At 44.9% G+C, this 20,034-nt stretch overlaps 1 protein-coding gene across 6 annotated transcripts in view; it reads left to right on the top strand.

The window, feature by feature from the left end:
• PCED1B (PC-esterase domain containing 1B) overlaps positions 1-12,352 on the top strand; it is a 99,352-nt gene extending 87,000 nt beyond the window's left edge. For 3 of the 6 annotated variants that reach the window (XM_053555784.1, XM_053555782.1, XM_053555780.1), the window contains one exon: positions 10,760-12,352. In XM_053555784.1, the coding sequence (XP_053411759.1) occupies positions 10,808-12,103 (1,296 nt within the window). In that variant the 5' untranslated portion in view covers positions 10,760-10,807 and the 3' untranslated portion in view covers positions 12,104-12,352. Of the gene's footprint in view, positions 1-769; positions 952-2,309; positions 2,337-10,759 lie in introns of those variants that run through there. The other 3 variants (XM_053555783.1, XM_053555778.1, XM_053555779.1) reach the window with 3 other exon arrangements.
• The last annotated feature ends 7,682 nt before the right edge of the window (positions 12,353-20,034 follow it).

The following is a 20,034-nucleotide window of genomic DNA, read 5'->3' as shown; positions in this document are numbered from 1 at the left end:
GCATTTGTATTCTGCATTTAGTAAGTTTCGCCTGTACCCATTCTAAGATGCACCGTATGTGTGGCCCCACCCATTACCCTCTCTCCACCCTAACCTCCCCCCTCCCTTTTGTTGAGGATTCTTCAGGTTACCCTGGGGCTCTGGGGCTAGAGGACAGAGGAGCAGGATTTAATATCAGGGGCTGGCTCCAGGGCCCCCCTCTGGGCACTAGGTTTTATTGCCTCAATTGTGAGTCATCTGCATACAAATGGGAATTGATAAGGGGATGGTCCATTGTTACTCTTGGAGGGAGGGGGCGCTATTCATAATTATGCTGGAAAAACAGGCAATAAACCAAAACTGTTTGGGGAGAGTGGGGACGAATGATCGCCGTGTTGCCTGACCTCTGGGAATGAGTGAGCACAGGAGGGTAGGAGAGAAGAAAGGAGCTGTTTGGTGGGCCTAGGGAAAGAACAACATTTGGGGAATTGCCCGAGGAAGAGGAATGTGCAAGGGAGACTGGGGAAGGACGGAACACAAGGCTCGGACACCCAGGCTCGAGGCAATTTGTCGGAGGGGATCCATCAGCTCCTGATGTCGTAACCCAGCCACTGAAAGGAGCAACCAGGAACTCAGTGATTTGCTGACAAACATGTCTTCAGTTTGGTGGAATTGAAGCCAAATTGAAGTAAAAGGAGGAGTGAGTGGGAGGTGAGGACCGGGGCACAGCCAGGCAAACAACTCTTAAAAAATGTGGCCTTGAAGGAGAGGCGAAAGATAGGACTGTCCTGGAGGTGGAGTCAAGGAAGTTCCTTTCTTTTTTAAAGCAAGTAACTAGAATGTGTTTAATGCTGAAAGGAAGGAGCGGACCCGAGGAGAGTAAAGAAAAGGCCGAATGCTAATTATCCCCTCTCCAGGGGATATCCTGGAACAAAGTCCCAGAGAAGCTGAAGGAACTTTATGCCTAAGAAGGTACATCTCAGCCTTTGCTGAAGGAGAGGGGGCTGTGGGTTTGAAGGTCTGAGCGAGGTGCTGTCTGCAGGCCTGTGTTTTCCCTGGAGTTTGCAGCGTGGGAGCCTCTGCTGAGCCAAAAGCATTAAAGGGCGCTCATGTCTGGCAGGCTCTGTACTAGGCCCTTGGTATATGGGATCTCTTTTCATCTTCACTATTGTTCAGTGAAGTGAGGTAAGTGATATCATCCCTGTTTGACAGAAGAGGAAAATGTGGATCAGAACTATGGGCAACCAGCCCGGTGGGGGAGGGGGACACAGCTATCCAGTGGGAGATTCCCCGCCATCTGGCTTCATTGTCTTTTGGAGGTGAAAGGCACCTACTTCTTTGTGTTAGAGGAGGAAGATGTAGGAAGTTAGCAAAAAGGGGTTTAAATAGTGGCTCAAGACCCATCATGTGCGAGTTTGCTACAGACTGTATGTGATCGAAATTCCATTTCTGTGTTGATGAATTGCTCTGATTATTTAGGTAATCCTGGTTTTTTTGGGTTTTTTTTTTTGTTTTTTTAATGAAGCCATTTGAATCAATGATCCATGGTTTACTCTTTGCTTTTATAGAAGTTACCTGCATGGCGGGTATTAAGAACCTCCACTTCTTCGTTCATAAGTATGTTTCCTGCGTTGCTTCCTATGGTCCATTGCAAATGTTTATGTTAAGACTATTACTTTGGGAAACGTATGCTGCTTTAACAACTTTTAAACTTGGTAATTTTCAGACTCAGAGTATTTGAAATTTTTCCATTGATGATAGTTTGTTTCAAAAGAATTACGCCTATAAGATTATGGCCTGGTAAGGGCAATACAGATAGAAAATGAATATGCCTACAGGAATTCCTGCCTCCACAAGGCAAATTTGTGATTACCTGGAGCCCAGGTTAAAGAGCATTATTCTAGTTTCCATTTATGTTGCATGATTTGAGGTGTGTTTAAGGACTACTAAAATAAACAAGTTAGAAATATGGGCCATATGAAATGGTTTCATGATAAAGGAATCATGGTAGGGGCTAGGAGCTAGGTAGACACTGGTATTCTCTAAATTTTTATTTTTTTTGAGACAGAGTCTCATTTTATCACCCTCGGTAGAGTGCCATGGCATCATAGCTCACAGGAACCTCAAACGCTTGGGCTCAAGAGATTCTCTTGCCTCAGCCTCCCCAGTAGCTGGGACTACAGGCGCCCACCATGATGCTAGGCTATGAGACGGGGTCTTGTTATTGCTCAGGCAATCCACTGCCTCAGCCTCCTAGAGTGTTGGGATTACAGGCGTGAGCCACCCACCTGGCGTGTTCTCTAATTTTTTACTGAATTTTCTCTCAACAGGCTGCAGAGCTGAAGCCTATTTACAAGGTGAGGTCATTGAAGGTGGAGGATTTAGAGTCAGTCTTTTCAATGGATATTTAGCAATTATTTTTAATTTTTGACAAGTTCAAATTCAACTTAGAAAACTGAACAAATACTAAGATATAGGTAACTTACGGAAGTGAATTCGTGAAAAATACTTTATCTGTACCAATTAGAAGGGAATTAACTGTTTATATTCCTAGTACAACATTGCATTAAGATAGTAAGTCACAAGCAAGAAACTTCTAAACTAGTTACAAGAACTCCCTATAATTAATCAAAACATCCTAATTGTTAGTGACTGTTTTCTGTGATTTAAAACTTCTCTGCAGGGGCTGGGCACGGTGGCTCACACCTATAATCTCAGCACTTTGGGAGGCTGAGGCGGGTGGATAGCTTGAGGTCCTCATGAGTTTGAGACCAGCCTGAGCAATAATGAGACCCAGTCTCTACTAAATATAGGAAAAAAAAAAAAGCTGAGGCAAGAGGATCGCTTGAGCCCAAGAGTTGGAGGTTGCTGTTGCGCTATGATGCTACGGCACTCTACCCAGGGTGACAGCTTGAGACTGTCTCAAAAAAAGAAAAAAACCTTCTCTGCAGGGTTTTTGCAGCCTCTGGCCTATTTCAGTGTCCCTCTTCTCTAACTAAAGATCAAAAAGAAAAGAAAAAAATTAACCTAATTACTACAAAACATTGATCGCTGAAAAATAAATGCTATGTGTTTGGTTTGTGATAGTGATGGTGGATGATTTATAATTCATGGCTTAGAAGCTATTAAAAAATTCATTAGCCCCAAACAGGGAAATAATAAGCAAGATGCTTGAAAGTAATTTATTATAGCAGTAGCCATAATTAATGTATATTTCTGTCACAGCTTTACCCTCAGCTCAAATTTTACTTTGAAAACAAAACATGAAACTTCTTATGATTATGATTTAAGGAATCATTAAACTTTTTTTTTTGAGACAGAGCCTCAAGCTGTCGCCCTGGGTAGAGTGCGTGGCATCACAGCTCACAGCAACCTCCAACTCCTGGGCTCAAGCGATTCTCCTGCCTCTGCCTCTGTCAAGTAGCTGGGACTACAGGCACCCGCCACAACGCCCAGCTATTTTTTTTTTTTTTTGTAGAGACAGAGTCTCACTTTATGGCCCTCGGTAGAGTGCCGTGGCCTCACACAGCTCACAGCAACCTCCAACTCCTGGGCTTAAGCGATTCTCTTGCCTCAGCCTCCCGAGTAGCTGGGACTACAGGCGCCCGCCACAACGCCCGGCTATTTTTTTGTTGCAGTTTGGCCGGGGCCGGGCTTGAACCCACCACCCTCGGTATATGGGGCCAGCGCCTTACCGACTGAGCCACAGGCGCCGCCCTATTTTTTTTTTTTTTTTTTTTTGGTTGCAGCCGGCATTGTTTGGGCCCGGGCTGGATCGAACACGCCAGCTCAGGTGTATGTGGCTGAGCCGGAATCATGAAACTTTTAAAACACATACACACCTGTTTTTTTTTTTTTTTTTTTTTTGCAGTTTTTGGCTGGGCCTGGGTTTGAACCCGCCACCTCCGGTATATTGGGGCCGGCAACCTACTCCTTTGAGCCACAGGCACCGCCCCACACACACCTGTTTTAATTTGAGGTCAGACTCACAGATTGCCATGATCCTTCATAAGCCTCACTCCTCCCTGGCTCATTAACATAATGTCAAGCTCCTCTGATTTCCCTTTACTACATGCCCACTTCCTTACCCCTTCTCTTGAGGGAAGAGACTGCCACCTGGCACCCAGCACATCTGAGTGTCAGAGATCCTCATTAAATGAATGAGTGATTCCATAAAATAGCTACCAAAATGAGTAAATTTGAAGCAAAGAAAGAAACCTAGGCTACTGAGATCGCTGATCTGCTTATTTTCAAATCTTTTTGTTTGCACTTTTTATAAATAAAAACAAGTTCTGAAAATAGACGTTATCAACCTTTTTTTAAAAATCAGAAAAGATTGGGCGGTGCCTGTGGCTCAGTGAGTAGGGTGCCAACCCCATATACTAAGGGTGGCCGGTTCAAACCTGGCCCCAGTCAAACTGTAACAAAAAATAGCCAGGAGTTATGGTGGACACCTGGAGTCCCAGCTACTGGGAAGGCTTGAGGCAAGAGAATCTCCTAAGCCCAAGAGCTGGAGGTTGCATGAGCTATGACGCCATGGCTCTCTACCAAGGGCAACAAAGTGAGACTGTCTCTTAAAAAAAGAAAAGTCACTTTAGTTTTCAATTTTATTTTCGATGTTTAATATTTCTTTGTGTGTGTGTGTGTGTGTGTGTGTGTGTGTGTGTGTGTGTTTTGGCCGGGGCTAGGTTTGAACCCGCCACCTCCGGCATATGGGACCGGCGCCCTACTCCTTGAGCCACAGGCGCCACCTCAGATTCTTAATATTTCAAACAATTCTTTCCCACAGTGGCAGTCTTGGGAGAGTCAGATTTTGTTAATCCTGTTATAGTTGTGGGGCTTTTAAATCAAGAATTGCATGAATTTCCTTTCAGTTTCAGCTTTTAACTGGATCTTCCTAGCCATTTTCCCCTCCCTTCTCACAGTCTTAGCTGCATGTTTCGTTGGAAAAGAACAATTCGACATTCTTAGGTGGGTATTTTTGCCTGATTTTGGCTCTGAGCCCTTGTAGCAGTATTTGGGTTAAGTTCACTGGTTAGGATTCAGGGCAGCCAGAATTTCTCAAACACTATGAAGCCTAGAGTCTGCAGAATTTTGTTTGAGTTATTCTGAATTCTAGGCCATTACATTTTTTTAATATCTCTTGCTTGAGATTGAGAATTAAGGTAAGGGATTTTAGACACACACATACACAAACACAATAATTCACTACCCTATCCCTTCCAAGTACACACACCACACCCATCTCTCCTGAGTAGGCCAAGTAGATGGGTACCTGACTGAATAAGAACACAGCAAAAGGCCGGGTGTGGTGGCTCACACCTATAATCCTAGTACTCTGGGAGGGTGAGGTGGGCAGATTGCTTGAGCTCATGAGTTCAAGACCAGCTTGAGCAAAAAGCAAGACCCCATCTCTACTAAAAATAGAAAAACTGAGGCATGAAGATCACTTGAGCCCAAGTTGGAGGTTGCTGTGAGCTATGATGCCACAGCTCTCTACCCAGGGAGACAGCTTGATACTTTGTCTCAAAAAAAAAAAAAAACACCAGAAGACCCTTTTCTTTAAACATGGACTTTGGAGTAAAACTTAGCTCCATCAGATCAATATCTTTCCCTCTAGAATGGGAATAATAATAACTATCTCAAGTAGGTTAATGTTTGTAAAGTACCAATACCTAGTATCTATTCAATAAAGAGCTACAAAATTAATTTTGTTTTATTCAAAATCTTTAACTTGCATCATTTCTTTTGAATTTTGTAGAATTGTGCCAGACAAGCAGCACATACATTGTGATCTCCGTTTTATAGATGATTGATCTGGTGTTCTGAAACTTCCTCAGTACAGGTTGAGTGTCCCTTGCCAGAAATGCTTGGGATCAGAAGCATTTCAAGTTCTTTTTGGATTTTGGAATTATGCCGTATACATAATGAGATATCTTGGGGATAGGACCCAACTCTGAGCATAAAATTCATTTATGTGTCATATACACATAGCCTAACGGTAATTGCATGCAATATTTTAATTTTGTGCATGAAACAAAGTTTGTGTGCAATGAACCATCAGAAAGCAAAGGTATCCCTGTGTTCGCCAGCCACTCCTGTAGACCATCTGTGGTTGTTTAACATCATCACTCCTAACTCTGAATTGATACAAAACCAATAAGTAATTGTTTTCTTATTCACACATGTGTACTTAACAGTAGAAAATACAACATACCATTAAAACAGTGAAAAAATAATGTGTTCGGGCTAACTTGGAGCACCATCTTCATGTTCAAAATGTTTTGGATTTGGGACCATTTGGGATTTTCAGATTAGGATATTCAACCTATATAACTTCTTTTTTGCAGTTTTTGGCCCGATGTGGGGTTTGAACCCGCCACCTCCAGCATATGGGGCCAGTGCCCTACTCTGAGCCAGAGGCGCCTCCCTTAACCTATAATAACTCGACTTGTCAGGCATTGTTCTATCTAAACCCTTTACATTTAATCCTCATGTCAAATCTCTGAAGTGGGTCCTAATAGTCCCATTTTACAGATGAGGAAAATTAATGCATAGCAAAGAGAAAAGTGGGAATTAAAGCCCAGGTAGTATGACTCCAAAAGCATGCTCTTGCCAGCACTCTCACAGGGGTCCTCAAACTACGGCCCACAGGCCACATGAGGCGGTGTGATTGTATTTGTTTCCATTTTGTTTTTTTTACTTCAAAATAAGATATGTGCAGTGTGCATAGGAATTTGTTCATAGTCTGTTTTTTATTTTTTTGTAGAGACAGAGTCTCACTGTACCGCCCTTGGTAGAGTGCCGTGGCGTCACACGGCTCACAGCAACCTCTAAGTCTTGGGCTTACGCGATTCTCTTGCCTCAGCTTCCCGAGCAGCTGGGACTACAGGCGCCCGCCACAAAGCCCGGCTATTTTTTGGTTGCAGTTTGGCCGGGGCTGGGTTTGAACCCACCACCCTCAGTATATGGGGCCGGCGCCCTACTCACTGAGCCACAGGCGCCGCCCCATAGTCTGTTTTTTTTAAAACCATAGTCTGGCCCTCCAACAGTCTGAGGGACAGTGAACTGGCCCCCTGTTTAAAAAATTTGAGGACGCCTGAGTCACCTGCCCATTTTAGCTCTTAAGTGGAATCTTCAGCTGGGTCTAGGAACTAAACACAAGACAGATTTAGCAGGAGAAAGTTATACACGTTTTATTAATTTTTGCATTACATGGGGGCCTTCATGAGAGTGAAGACCTGAATAAATGGCCAAAGAATGATAAATTGTGTGAGAAAATGAGAAGACAAAGGAGCGTGAGCTAGGGGTAGTAAATTCTAGGGGGATCACGAGGAGATAGATGGAGGGGTACAAAGCTAGTGAAGGACAAAAGTTATTTCCATAAATTTATTTACATAGATTTCTCGCAGCATCGTTTCTCAGTCACTGGTAACAAGAGTTGTTCTGTTTTGTTTGTCCAGGCGCAGTGTCTCAGAGTCTCTGTCGTCTTGAGTGGAGTGTTGTAGCATCATAGCTCACAACAACCTCAAACTCTTGGGCTCAAGAGATCCTCTTGCCTCAACCTCCCAAGTAGCAGGGACTACAGATTTTTGCCATAATGCCCAGCTAGTTTTTCTATTTTTAGTGGAGACAGGGTCTGTCTCTTGCTCAGCCTAGTCGCGAGCTCCTGAGCTCAAGCAATCCACGTGCTTCTGCCACCCAGAGTGCTAGGATTACAGGGGTGAGCCACTTTGCCCAGCCAAGGGTTGTCATCTTGTGTTGTTGGTAGAGGGAAGTCCTATGTTTCCCACAGTTTTTACAGCTTGCTATAGGTAAGAAGGGGCAGTTTAAAGGGACCGTTCTGCAACTGCTGCTTCTCAAGAGCCTTCCCTTCACAAATATTTATGCCAAAGAGGCAATTTTGGGGTGACATTCTGTTTCCTTCAACTTTTAACAGTCTTAAACCAATGGGGGTGGGTATTCAGAGACATGTGAAAACACATGGTCCCTGACCCCCACCCCTGCCCCCAAACTTGTATGTGCCTGTTAAGTACCTCCATTTTTCACAGTTTTGTGTGTGTGTGTGTGTTTTGGCCGGGGCTGGGTTTGAACCTGCCACCTCCGGCATATGGGACCGGCGCCCTACTCCTTGAGCCACAGGCGCTGCCCCATTTTTCACAGTTTTAAAGTAGTGAACTTGAACTCCTGTCTGTTGACTCTAGGGCACTCTATACCCCAACAAGGAATGTGTTCGGCCATTTAAACAAAATATCACAGAATTAGAGACAACTTTAGGCTATGAGATCTGCCAGCTTCCAAGACAGAACTTTATTGGAAGGGGAGAATACTGAATATCGTAGGGGACAGGGCACAGAATATGACCAAAGTGGTAACTGAGGTAAGGCGGATGCTGGGATGGAATGGTTTGAGAGCACTGGAATACAATGGGGAAGGATTTCCTTCTTTGCATTTTGGGGACTTCAGTGGAGAGGAAAGCTATTCCCAAAGATCCCTGAATTATCGGAGTTCTTGGCCCCTAGGACCTTTTATTTTATATTACGGTTATCAATGAGTATTTCTCTTGGTCTGCTAAGACCATATTTTATTCATTTTTGTACTCTCCTTGCGGAGCACATAGTAGGCACTTAGTAAGTGTGAGTTGGATGAATAAATGAATCTAAACAAATGAACATGCTTGAGCCCCAAACTAATTTTGTTGCATCACAATGAGCTCAATCCTATTTTTAAACTTCTTTTTTCTGATAGCAAAAATATTTTAATAAAGATTCTTTTGGGGAAGATAAGTCAATATTTTCTTTTCTTTTTTTTTTTGTAGAGACAGAGTCTCACTTTATGGCCCTCGGTAGAGTGCCCTGGCATCACACAGCTCACAGTAACCTCCAACTCCTGGGCTTAAGCGATTCTCTTGCCTCAGCCTCCCGAGTAGCTAGGACTACAGGCGCCCGCCACAACGCCCAGCTATTTTTTGGTTGCAGGGGCCGGGTTTGAACCCGCCACCCTCGGTATATGGGGCCGGCGCCTTACCCACTGAGCCACAGGCGCCGCCCATAAGTCAATATATTTTCAACTGTTCTCTTACGAAGCTCTTTTAACCTATTTTAATTTTTGTACTTTTACCCTCCAAAACCACAAATAGTACAGCTTTTAAAAACTGCAATTTAATAACAGATGTCCACCACACCTATTAAAATATTAGTGCATAAAATGTTGCAAATATCAAGGCACATGGGATTTTAATTGCTTGTGGAAGTGTATACCATGTTCCTCCCCTTTTGAGATGTTAGCAGTATTTAAGTGTGTTTCTACTTGGTCATCAGTGGATATGAGTTGTAAGTGGCAGGTTGCAATAAGGTAACCTAAAAATTTTGAATGATGTGTTTGATAGTTTTTACCATTCCATCCATCCAATGTGTTGGAGATTTTTTCTCTATTCTCAACTTCAGTACTTAGAGGCATGAAATTAAACTAACAAAGGACAGATTACTAGGAGAAAAGGCTCACGGTTTTTCATTAACATTTACATGTAGGGAGTGCTCAGCAAAGAAGTGAAATTCGAGAGGTGCTTCAAGGATGGTAAATCTGGAGGAAATGACTGGGAAATATTGCAATGGGGGGGTAACTAATGGGAGGGAAGAAACCTTGCAGTTAGGTTTATTTACACAAACTCATCTTGGTGCTCCCCCTCTTTTCCGTGAACAGGACGTTAAGTGATCTGATAATTGATGAGAATGGCTTGTCTGTCCCCGCTTGGGGGAGGGGTGTTGAGGTCCCCTAATGAAAATTTATGCCCTGGTTGTAGGCCGCTCACTGGGGGGCAGAGAGCTCGGGGTTGATTCTCCGTTGCTTTCGGCTCGACATAATCCTTATGCTACAGTACATATTGGGGTGGCGTATTCTGATCCTCTTCAAATGGAAAGTAAAGACTACAGCTGGAACATACTCAGATCATTTCCAGTTTTGTCTTGCTTGATTTTTTTTTTTCTCCAGTCCTACTGATAGTAAACAGCTACCTCCTAGTTAAATCTGTTTTTGTGACTGTTTCTGACCTAGGACGTGTATGCTGCTTTTCTGCTGCCTGTTGCATTTCATTTCATTCTTTTTAAGTTGTAAAAACCAATGTAAGACTAGAAAGGGTATTTATAAAAGTAAGGGCGGGAACCTATTATTCCATGAAATCCAATTATTCTATGAAAAACTGTTTTTACATATTTCCTTTTAATGTTATCTCTGCATATCTATTTTATATCGTTTTAGTGATAGGGGCACACAATGTGGGATGACACTTCAACTTAACATTGCATCACATTCTCCTTGCTCTTGCTTGGGTGCAGTCCTCAGTTAACAGCTCTGCGGTTTGCCTAACATCTCCTGTGGGCTGCCTCGAGGCTCACCCTCCCGCTCCTACCTCTAGCCCCAGGGAGGTATTGCTACACACACACACACACACACACACACACACACATCTCCTGTGGGCTGCCTCGAGGCTCACCCTCCCGCTCCTACCTCTAGCCCCAGGGAGGTATTGCTACACACACACACACACACACACACACACAGTGAAGCCCTGGGGTTGGCCCCAGGCCTAAACTGAGGCCAGACCAAAAAGGGCTTCTGGCTCTCAGCCCCCTCGCCCTACTCCCAGTCTAGGCTCAGTGGAGCCTCCCTGCAGACACCCTGGGTGGACTCCCTAAAGTCAGGCCACAGCTCCCCTGTGCCTTCCTCCCACTGGCACCCCGCCCAGGGGCAAGTTCCTCCCATCTCTCTCCTTCTGTCCTAGCAATCCACAGACCCACCCCGTGCAAAGCGAGGAGGTAGGCCGCGCGCCATGGACGTCACTGTCCACCTAAAGTCCTCTGAGGTCCAGCAGCTGCTCCACAACAAATTCGTGGTCGTCCTGGGGGACTCCGTGCAGAGGTCAGTGTACAAGGACCTGGTGCTCCTGCTGCAGAAGGACTGCCTGCTCACTCGCGGCCAGCTCAAGGCGAAGGGGGAGATGAGCTTTGAACAGGATGAGCTGATGGAGGGGGGCCAGCTGGGCCTTATGCACAACGGCGTCACCTATCGCGAGGTCCGTCAGTACTGCTCCGGCCACCACCTGGTGCGCTTCTACTTCCTCACGCGCGTGTACTCCGAGTACCTCGAGAGTGTCCTGCAACAGCTGCAGTCGGGCGAGCACGTCCCCGACGTGCTCATCATGAACTCTTGCCTCTGGGACATCTCCAGGTACGGTCACGACTCCTGGAGGCGCTACCTGGAGAACCTGGAGCGCCTGTTCCAGCGCCTGCGCCAGGTGCTGCCCGAGTCTTGCCTCCTGGTGTGGAACACGACCATGCCCGTGGGGGAGAAGACCACCGCGTCCTTCCTCCCGCCTGAGCCCGAGGCCCTGCCCTGCAACACCTCCCTGAAATTCGACGTGGTCGAAGCCAACTTCCACAGCTTCGTGGAGGCCAGGAAGCACGACCTGGACGTGCTGGACTTGCACTTCCACTTCCGGCACGCGTGGCAGCACCGCTGGACGGACGGGGTGCACTGGAGCCAGCACGTGCACCGCGAGCTCTCCCAGCTGCTGCTGGCCCACGTGGCCGACGCCTGGGGCGTGGAGCTGCCCCGCTACCCTGTGGGCAAGTGGATCAAGCAGCCTGTGAAGAGAGTTGAATTGTCCTCCAGGCCCCACAGAAATCGCCGGCCCTTACTGTCGTCCCCACCCGCCTCTGCTGGCGGACGCCACTGCCTGCTCGGGCCCCCGCCCCTGCTCCCGCTCCCGCTCCTGCCCCCACAGCCTCCTCCCATCCCCCCTCACCAGGGGATGCCCCAGATCCCATTCTGTCCCCAAGATGCCTATTTTTCCTCCGACCATACTTTCCAGTCTGATCAGTTCTATTACCATTCTGACGTCCCCTCATCTGCCCAGACAGGATTTTCCTTCGAAGCCGACTTTAGATGGGGTCCCCAGCCCCACATGCCCTACTTCCCCACACCCTGTTACCAGCAACGGGCCCCCGTGGTCCACAGAGGCTTTCCACGTTATCTTCCCCCTGGCCCCTACACGCCCTGGGGACGACGACCCAGAAGGCATTCAAAGAGAAGGGTCCCGGACCCCAGCCCACCCAGGCCGCAATAGACTGACCCTGGCCTTTCCTCCTCCTGGACATGGACTGCACAGAGAGTCTGCTGCTTGCTTTCCCTTGGCTGGCCCAAACAGACTGACCTTGTTAAATTAAGCCTTTAGTCCATGCTTGGACAACGTCTTGTTCATGTTACCAAGGTAGGGAAGAGCCGTCAGACCCTTGTTATTGGCTGTGGCCTCTTCCCCCACTTTCTGGGGGTGATCCTGTTCTGTTTGCCTTTTTGTAAAAATAAAATATAAATAACGAAGTTGTTTTACAAAAGTAGTTTTGTGTGTGTGTAGATATAATGGATGCCTTCATGTCTGTTAAACAGTTAGCTCTGTTAGATTATGAACAGTATCTGCTGAATGAATAGTTATGGTATCTCCTTGATAAACTATTCAAAATAGTTTGTGTAAAATAATTCCTCTGAGGCAGTCTGTAAAGTGGACTGGACTGATTCCATACAAATAAGCATAAGAACTTTAACCTTTTGTGATCATACTTTGCCAGAGATCCTTAGAGAATCATTGAGTTTTACAGCTAGAAAACTAAAGACATAAAATTTAACCTATATAGCAGTGTCTGTGGCTCAGTGGGTAGGGCACCGGCCCGACATACCCAGGGTGGTGGGTTTGACCTGGCCTCAGCCAAACTGCAACAAAAAATAGCCTGGCATTGTGGCCGGCGCCTGTGGTCCCAGCTACTAGGGAGACTGAGGCAAGAGAATCACCTAAGCCCAGGAGTTGGAAGTTGCTGTGAGCTGTGACACCGTGGCACTCTACTGAGGGTGACAAAGTGAGACTCTGTATCTAAAAAAAAACAAAAACAAAAAAAGATTGCTGAAATGCTAGGCCCTTTGTCACACCGGACTAGTGAAATGTTAAATGTTAATGATAAAATAGTCAAAATTGGATATGACTAAAATTTTACAAATAATAGGATTTTTCAATGAACCAATGTGATTGGTTTATATGTCCCCAATAGCACCATTCCAAAATTTGACAATGAGGGTAAGGGAATGTTACCCTGCAAAAATGAAGTTTATGAAATCATGAGAAATGAATGAAATTATATATCTAAAGAAGAAATGCATAGCGATTTTTAATCCATGAAAATCCATAAGATTCCTGAAGAATAGGGCCTTCATTTTACTTATCCCTGTGTCTCAGATCCTAGCACAGTGTCTGGCACTTAGTAAGTACTGAAAAGAGTTTCCTGAGGAATTCATGAGTGAATGAAGAGGTGGTTTATAAGTGTATTCATGATGAGACTACAGTCCGAGTCTCTCAAGACAGCCTATAAATTAACATTTAATCTTTATAGTACATCTGAAGATCTGGTACTGAAACAAGGTAATGGTGATCTTTGAGGACCCTGGAAAAGTGCCTATGAGTCAGAATTTGCCAGAATGTCCCAGCATAGTGAGGAGAGGGGGCCTGTGTGGCCAGTCCCATAGAGATTAGCACACGGGGCTGTGAGATGCTGTAATGTTTGCCCTGGAGATAACTCAGTTGCCTTCCTTCTGGCTTTGCATTCCCCAAGCAACACCAAGCAGCAGTTGGCTACTGATCTGAGTAAGCTGACACATTCAGTGTTTGTATTTTCATGAATAAACCAATACCTTGTGTGTTCTGGTTTCTCTCTCTCCTGCAGGTTGGGTTAGTATGTCTGACTTCTCCTTAATCTGGTCATGCCTCAGGAACCAAGGAGCATGAGTTCTTAGCTACATAGTGCTGAGGGCCAGATGAATCCGTCATATTTCAATTCTTTTGTTTTTGCAGTTTTTGGCCGGGCTGGGCTCGAACCCACCACCTCGGGTATATGGGGCCGACGCCCTACTTGCTGAGCCACAGGCACCGCCCCATCATATTTTAATTAAGTTACGTCAACCACTTGCCAGTCCTGTTTCTCTCAGACGGTAGAAGTAGACTCTAGGACCATCTTTTCCTTCACAGGTGTATTAATTTCCTGTGGCTGCTGTAAAAATACCACAAATTAGTGACTTAACCCATTTGTATTCTTACGCAGTTCTAGAAGTCAGAAGTTGGAAATCTGTGTCTCCCAAATAAAATCCTTACTATGTCCTACTAAGCAGGCTTCTGTGGGTCCCTGCAAGATTGTCTTCTGGAACTCTCCTTGCTCATTATTCTTTCAACTGCGCAGGACTTCTTTCTGTTCAGACAGCATGTGGAGCTCTTTTCTAACTTGGGTCTTTGCACTTGCTATTCTCTTTGCCTGGAATGCTCTACACACCCTACCTCTTAGTTCTCTGACTATCTGACTCTTCATCCTCTGATCCTCATCTTGCAATCCCCCCTAAGAGGCCTTCCGTGGCCACTCAGTCTCAGTACTATAAGGACCTGTCATCATACGCCCATTGTCTCTGCATTGCTTACTGGGTTCTGCAGTGGCTCCAGTAGTTGCTTTTTTTTTTTTAGCCTCCCCTGCTAGAATGAATGAATCCTTCCTGAGTCTTGTTCACTATTGCCTTCCTAAGGCCTGCTAGCACAAGTGCCTGGCAAAGAGGTGTTCAAGTATATTTGCTTTAGTTAAATATTCAAGAAAAGAGTTAATTTATATTGTGTACTCAACTAAGAATTCAATTTACTTTAAAATGGAACAGCATTTGATTACTCTTCCCTAGAAAATATCTACTGATCTCTCCCATAACTTTACCTAAGTCTTGTTGGGTGGCTGGCCAGCCCCCTTCCCCCAGTCGTCCATTCCCCCACCCACTGAGGGTAACTGCATTTAATCTCATTCATATCCTGGCTTTTATCTTCTAGCCTAGGGCTTTCTTTTGTGCCCATTTTTGCCATTGTCACCTTGCTCCTTAAATCAGGAAATCTGGCAATGTAATCAAGCTATTGTCTGGTAAAAAGAACCAAAACTATTCAGCATTATAAGAGAAATTATTGCTCTATTGTTAAGATTTAGAATGCAGGGTTCATTTGGCCTCTCCATCCTCAAGGAACCACAGTACTAAAAACATTTTATACTTGACTTTCTTTCCTCAAGTTCTCTGGAAAAGCTGGTGGTGTGTGTGTGTGTGTGTGTAAAATTAATGATTAAGTTGACATCGTCCAAGGATCATGTATTTCTCACAAGATTCTATAATAATGTTATACTGAAAGCCAAACTTTTATTTATTTATTTTTTATTTTATTTTATTTTTATTATTATTTTGAAACAGAGTTTCACTTTGTCATCCTTGGTAGAGTGCCGAGTGCCATGGCGTCACAGCTGACAGCCACCTCAAACTCTTGGACTTAAGTGATTCTCTTGCCTCAGCCTCCCAAGTAGCTGGGACTACAGGCGCCTGCCACAACACCTTGTTAGGTTTTTTGTTCAAACCTGCCAGCCTAGGTGCACCAGGCCAGCACTCTAACCACTGAGCTTTGGGCACCCAACCTATTTGTATTTGTATTTTTTGAAAGGCAGACTTTTTTTTTTTTTTTTTTGCACTTTTGGCCAGGGCCGGGCTTGAACCTGCCATCCCTGTTATATGGGGCTGGCGCCCTACTCCTTGAGCCACAGGCACCACCCGAAAGCCAGATTTTTAAAAGGTATGATAACATTTTTCCATATGTACAAAGAAAAGCAAAGCTAAGCATTAGAACAAACTAAAACTTACAAACCGAGGATGGTTCAGCATGCTACATCTGCTCCTTCCTCCCTGGTTAGCCGCAGAGCTCTGGGCTCTTGTAGCCACGAGGCAACATCACAGTAATTTCTAGAGTTGTACAAAGTGGCAGCTTTATGTTCATGAATTCTGCAAAGGTAAGTTGTTTTGAAAACTTAGATCACTAAGATTCATATGCGAGAAAGGATGTACCATTGTTTTAAACTTGTACATTTGTTGTACATTTATTTCTATAAACCCCAGAATCAGTATTCTTATCTCACAACTTCAAGGAGGGAAGGCTTCTGCTTCTGCGTTCTTAATTTATACATATATACATGGTTCCTGGCTTATGATGGCTCAGTTTACTGTATTTCCACTTGACCATGGTGGGAAAGCAATACGTAGTCAGCAAAAAGAAAGAAACAAAATAGAGTCCAACATTCTCTCCCGGTTTTTTGTCTCATGGCACGCTTGCACCTATAGTTAAACTTCCACAGCATGCTTAAATTATGTTGATTAAAAGAAAAGTTAATGGGCGGCGCCTGTGGCTCAGTGGTAGGGTGCCAATTCCATATACCGAGGGTGGTGGGTTCAAACCCGGTCCTGGCCAAACTGCAACAAAAAAATAGCCGGGCGTTGTGGTGGGCGCCTGTAGTCCCAGCTACTGGGGAGGCTGAGGGAGGAGAATCACCTGGGCCCAAGAGTTGGAGGTTGTTGTGAGCTGTGATGCCATAGCACTCTACCGAGGGCAACAAAGTAAGACTTTGTCACTAGGGAAAAAAATTTTTTTTGTGGCACGCCTAAGGTCCCCTCACGGTACACTGATGACCCATGCCACACCAGCTGAAAATCACTCCTCTGCAAGGTATGGTGTTCCCAGGTAGTTTCGCCCAACTACAGTATATTGAAGTATTCTGAGGACATTGTAGGTAAGCTAGGCTAAGCTAAGCTATGTTAGGTGAGTTAATGCATTTTTGATTTATATTTTCAATTTATGATGGCATTATTGGTACATAACCCCCTCAAAACTTGAGAAGCCTCTGAGAATTTTTTTTGGAAAACTTTATCTATTAAACTTCAAAGAAGCATTTCCTAAAACATGTCCCTCTTGTCCATAATCTTTACCACATATGCATTTTATAGGATGTTTGTAAAGGGTTTATTCTATTCTGTTGCTCCATCTGGAAATGCACAATGACCTGTCATAGATTAGAGGCTCTGAGGAGTTCTGCATTAAATCAACTTGATCAAATGTCTTTTTTTTTTTTTGTAGGACAGAGTTTCACTTTATTGCCCTCGGTAGAGTGCCATGGCGTCACACAGCTCACAGGAACCTCCAACTCCTGGGCTTAGGCGATTCTCCTGCCTCAGCCTCCCGAGTAGCTGGGATTACAGGTGCCTGCCACAACGCCCAGCTATTTTTTTGTTGCAGTTTGGCCAGGGCTGGGTTTGAACCCGCCACCCTTGGTATATGGTGCCGGCCCCCTGCTCACTGAGCCACAGGTGCTGCCCTTGATCAAATGTCTTTAATCTACTATTTCCCAGATATATTTAACACAGAACCATATTTCATAAAAAAAAATTTGGGAACTAATTTTCTCCAAAATACCAGATAAAATAGTTATGGTAAGTGAAGAGTTTTATGAGTGACAGTTTACATTTGAAGTCCTGCTCTAATATAGTGTTGAAATAATCTGTGCCCAGATATCAGTTAATACTTGTTTTTTTGTTTGTTTCGTTTTTTTGAGACAGAGTCTCACTTTGTTGTCCTCAGTATAGTGCCATAGCATCATAGTTCACAGCAACCTCAAACTCTTGGGCTCAACTGAGTCTCTTGCTTCAGCCTCCCAAGTAGCTAGGACTATAGATTCCCGCCACAATGCCCAGCTTAGAGGTGTCACTCTTAGTAGGCTGATCTTGAACTCCTGACCTTAAGCAATCCAAGTGCTAGGATTACAGGCGTGAGCCACTGTGCCCAGCCTATCAGTCGCTGTTTGTTAGTAAGCCTAGCACACCATGGGAATGGCCAGTCAGTAGAAGTGGGATGAACTGGCAGTGATGACCCTCTCCTTCCTCTGAGATGGAAGAGGCCCTGAAGACGGTCAATCTTTTATTTTTTTTAATTTTTTTAATTTTTTTTTTTTTGGCCGGGGCTAGGTTTGAACCCGCCACCTCCAGCATGTGGGACCAGCACCCTACTCCTTGAGCCACAGGCACCGCCAAGACGGTCAATCTTAATAACAATTTCTGGGCAGTGTCTAGTCCAGCCTTGGTGTTCCATGTCTGGCACAGGGTCACAGAATATCCCCAGGTGTGTCCCCGTAGAGCATGGTACCTGAGAAGGAGAGAAGAGACCACACTCTGGAGCTGAGCACACAGTCATTGCACACTCTACCAGCACTGCACACCAGGAGCAGACCCCAGTGCCCAGGAAAGGGGCGGCCTTAGAACAACAAGAGCACAAGCAGCAGCTGCAGCAGCCAGGCTGGGTGAAGAAGAGGCTCAGGCAGCCCGTGTGATTTGATGAGGTCCAGCCTGGGCTCTGGGCAGGTGCCCTCCGACATCCTGCAATCACAATGTCTGTCTGACCTGGCTGCTACTTGGCTTCTTCAACTTGGCTTTTTATCTTCACTTCTCATCCCATGTCTAACTAGCAGGGGCTAACTTTTGGCGAACAGTCCCTGATCTTATGTTTCTTCTGAGGAGTTATGTCATGCCACCAGATCCTTTTTCTGCCATCCACCATGCCGTAAGGCAGGGGTTCTCAAACCTTATGTACTGTGCATCAGAACCTCCTGGTGGGTTTGTTAAAGTCCCCCCAACTTCCTAGAGTTTCTGGTTCAGTAGGAGCCCTAGATTTTGCATTTCTAGTACATTTACAGATGATGAGGACCACACTTTGAGAGCTACAAGTTTTTTTCTTCCAAAGAAACAAAAATATAAAAAGAATCATATAATCTCACTCATTTTGCTGTATTTTCTTTATCGTTTTTCTGAAATATTTAAAATTACTTCATAATAGTTTATCTCTAAGTATTTCATAGGAAGGAATAAGGACATCTCCTACATAACCACAAGATTAGGATCACATCTAACAAAATTGATATAACTGGCTGATGTCATCTGATACTCAGTCCCAAAAATGTTTTTTTTTTCTTTTCTTTTTTCTTTTTTTTTTTTGCAGTTCTGGCCTGGGCTGGGTTTGAACCCACCACCTCCGGCATATGGGACTGGCGCCCTACCCCTTTGAGCCACAGGCGCCGCCCCAAAGAATGTTTTTTACTGCTATTCAAAGTGGGGTCTAGGAGCATGATGGCAGATGTGTAGTCCCAGATACTTGGGTGGCTGAGGCAGGAGGATCCCTTGAATCCAGCTGTTCGAAGCTGCATTGATCTCCGATCACACCACTGTACTCCAGCCTGGGCAACAGAGTAAGACCCTGTCTCTATTAAAAAAAAAAAAAAAAATCAAACTGGGATCTACTAAAAAAAAAATCACATGTTGCATTGGCTGTTATGTCTCTTGAATACTTTTATTCTTTTTTTGAGACACAATCTCACTCTGTTGCCTGGGCTAGAGGGCAGGAGTATTATCATAACTCACTGCAACGTCAAACTTCTGGGCTCAAGCAATCCTCCTGCCTCAGTACCCCCAGCAGCTGAGACCATATATCATACCACTACACTAAATTTTTTAAGTAGATATGGGGGAGTCTTGCTCTTGCTTAGGCTGGTTTTGAATTCCTGGCCTCAAGTGATCCTCCCACCTTGGTCTCCCAAAGTGCTAAGGTTATAGGTGTGAGATGGTACACGGTCTTGGATCTTTTTTTTTTATTTTTGAGACAGAGTTTTGCTATGTCACCCATGGTAGAGTGCTGTGGCATCACAGCTCACAGCAACTTCAAACTCGGGCTTAAGTGATCTCTTGCCTCAGCTTCCCGAGTAGCTGGGACTACAGGTGCCCTCCACAATGTGCAGCTATTTTTTGTTATTGTTGTAGTTGTCATTGTTGTTTGACAGGCCTAGGCCAGGTTTGAACCTGCCAGCCTCGATGTATGTGCCCAGCGCCCTAACCACTGAGCTACGGGCACCGAGCTGTCTTAGATCTTTTTTAATCCAGAAAAGAACCCAACACACAATGTCTTTTTTCCCCTCCAAAACATTGACTCCTTGAAACAATTTGTTGTGTCAAATAGTCCACCTTCTGAGTTTGTCTACTGATTCTTTTTTTTTTTTTTTTTTTTTTTTTAGCCGGGGCTGGGTTTGAACCTGCCACCTCTGGCATATGGGACCGGCGCCCTACTCCTTGAGCCACAGG

This window comes from Nycticebus coucang, chromosome 12 (assembly GCF_027406575.1).
Source record: "Nycticebus coucang isolate mNycCou1 chromosome 12, mNycCou1.pri, whole genome shotgun sequence".
In the NCBI taxonomy this organism is placed as follows: domain Eukaryota; kingdom Metazoa; phylum Chordata; class Mammalia; order Primates; family Lorisidae; genus Nycticebus; species Nycticebus coucang.
Note: the sequence above shows the minus strand (reverse complement) of the source record. Positions and strands in the feature narration are given on the sequence as shown.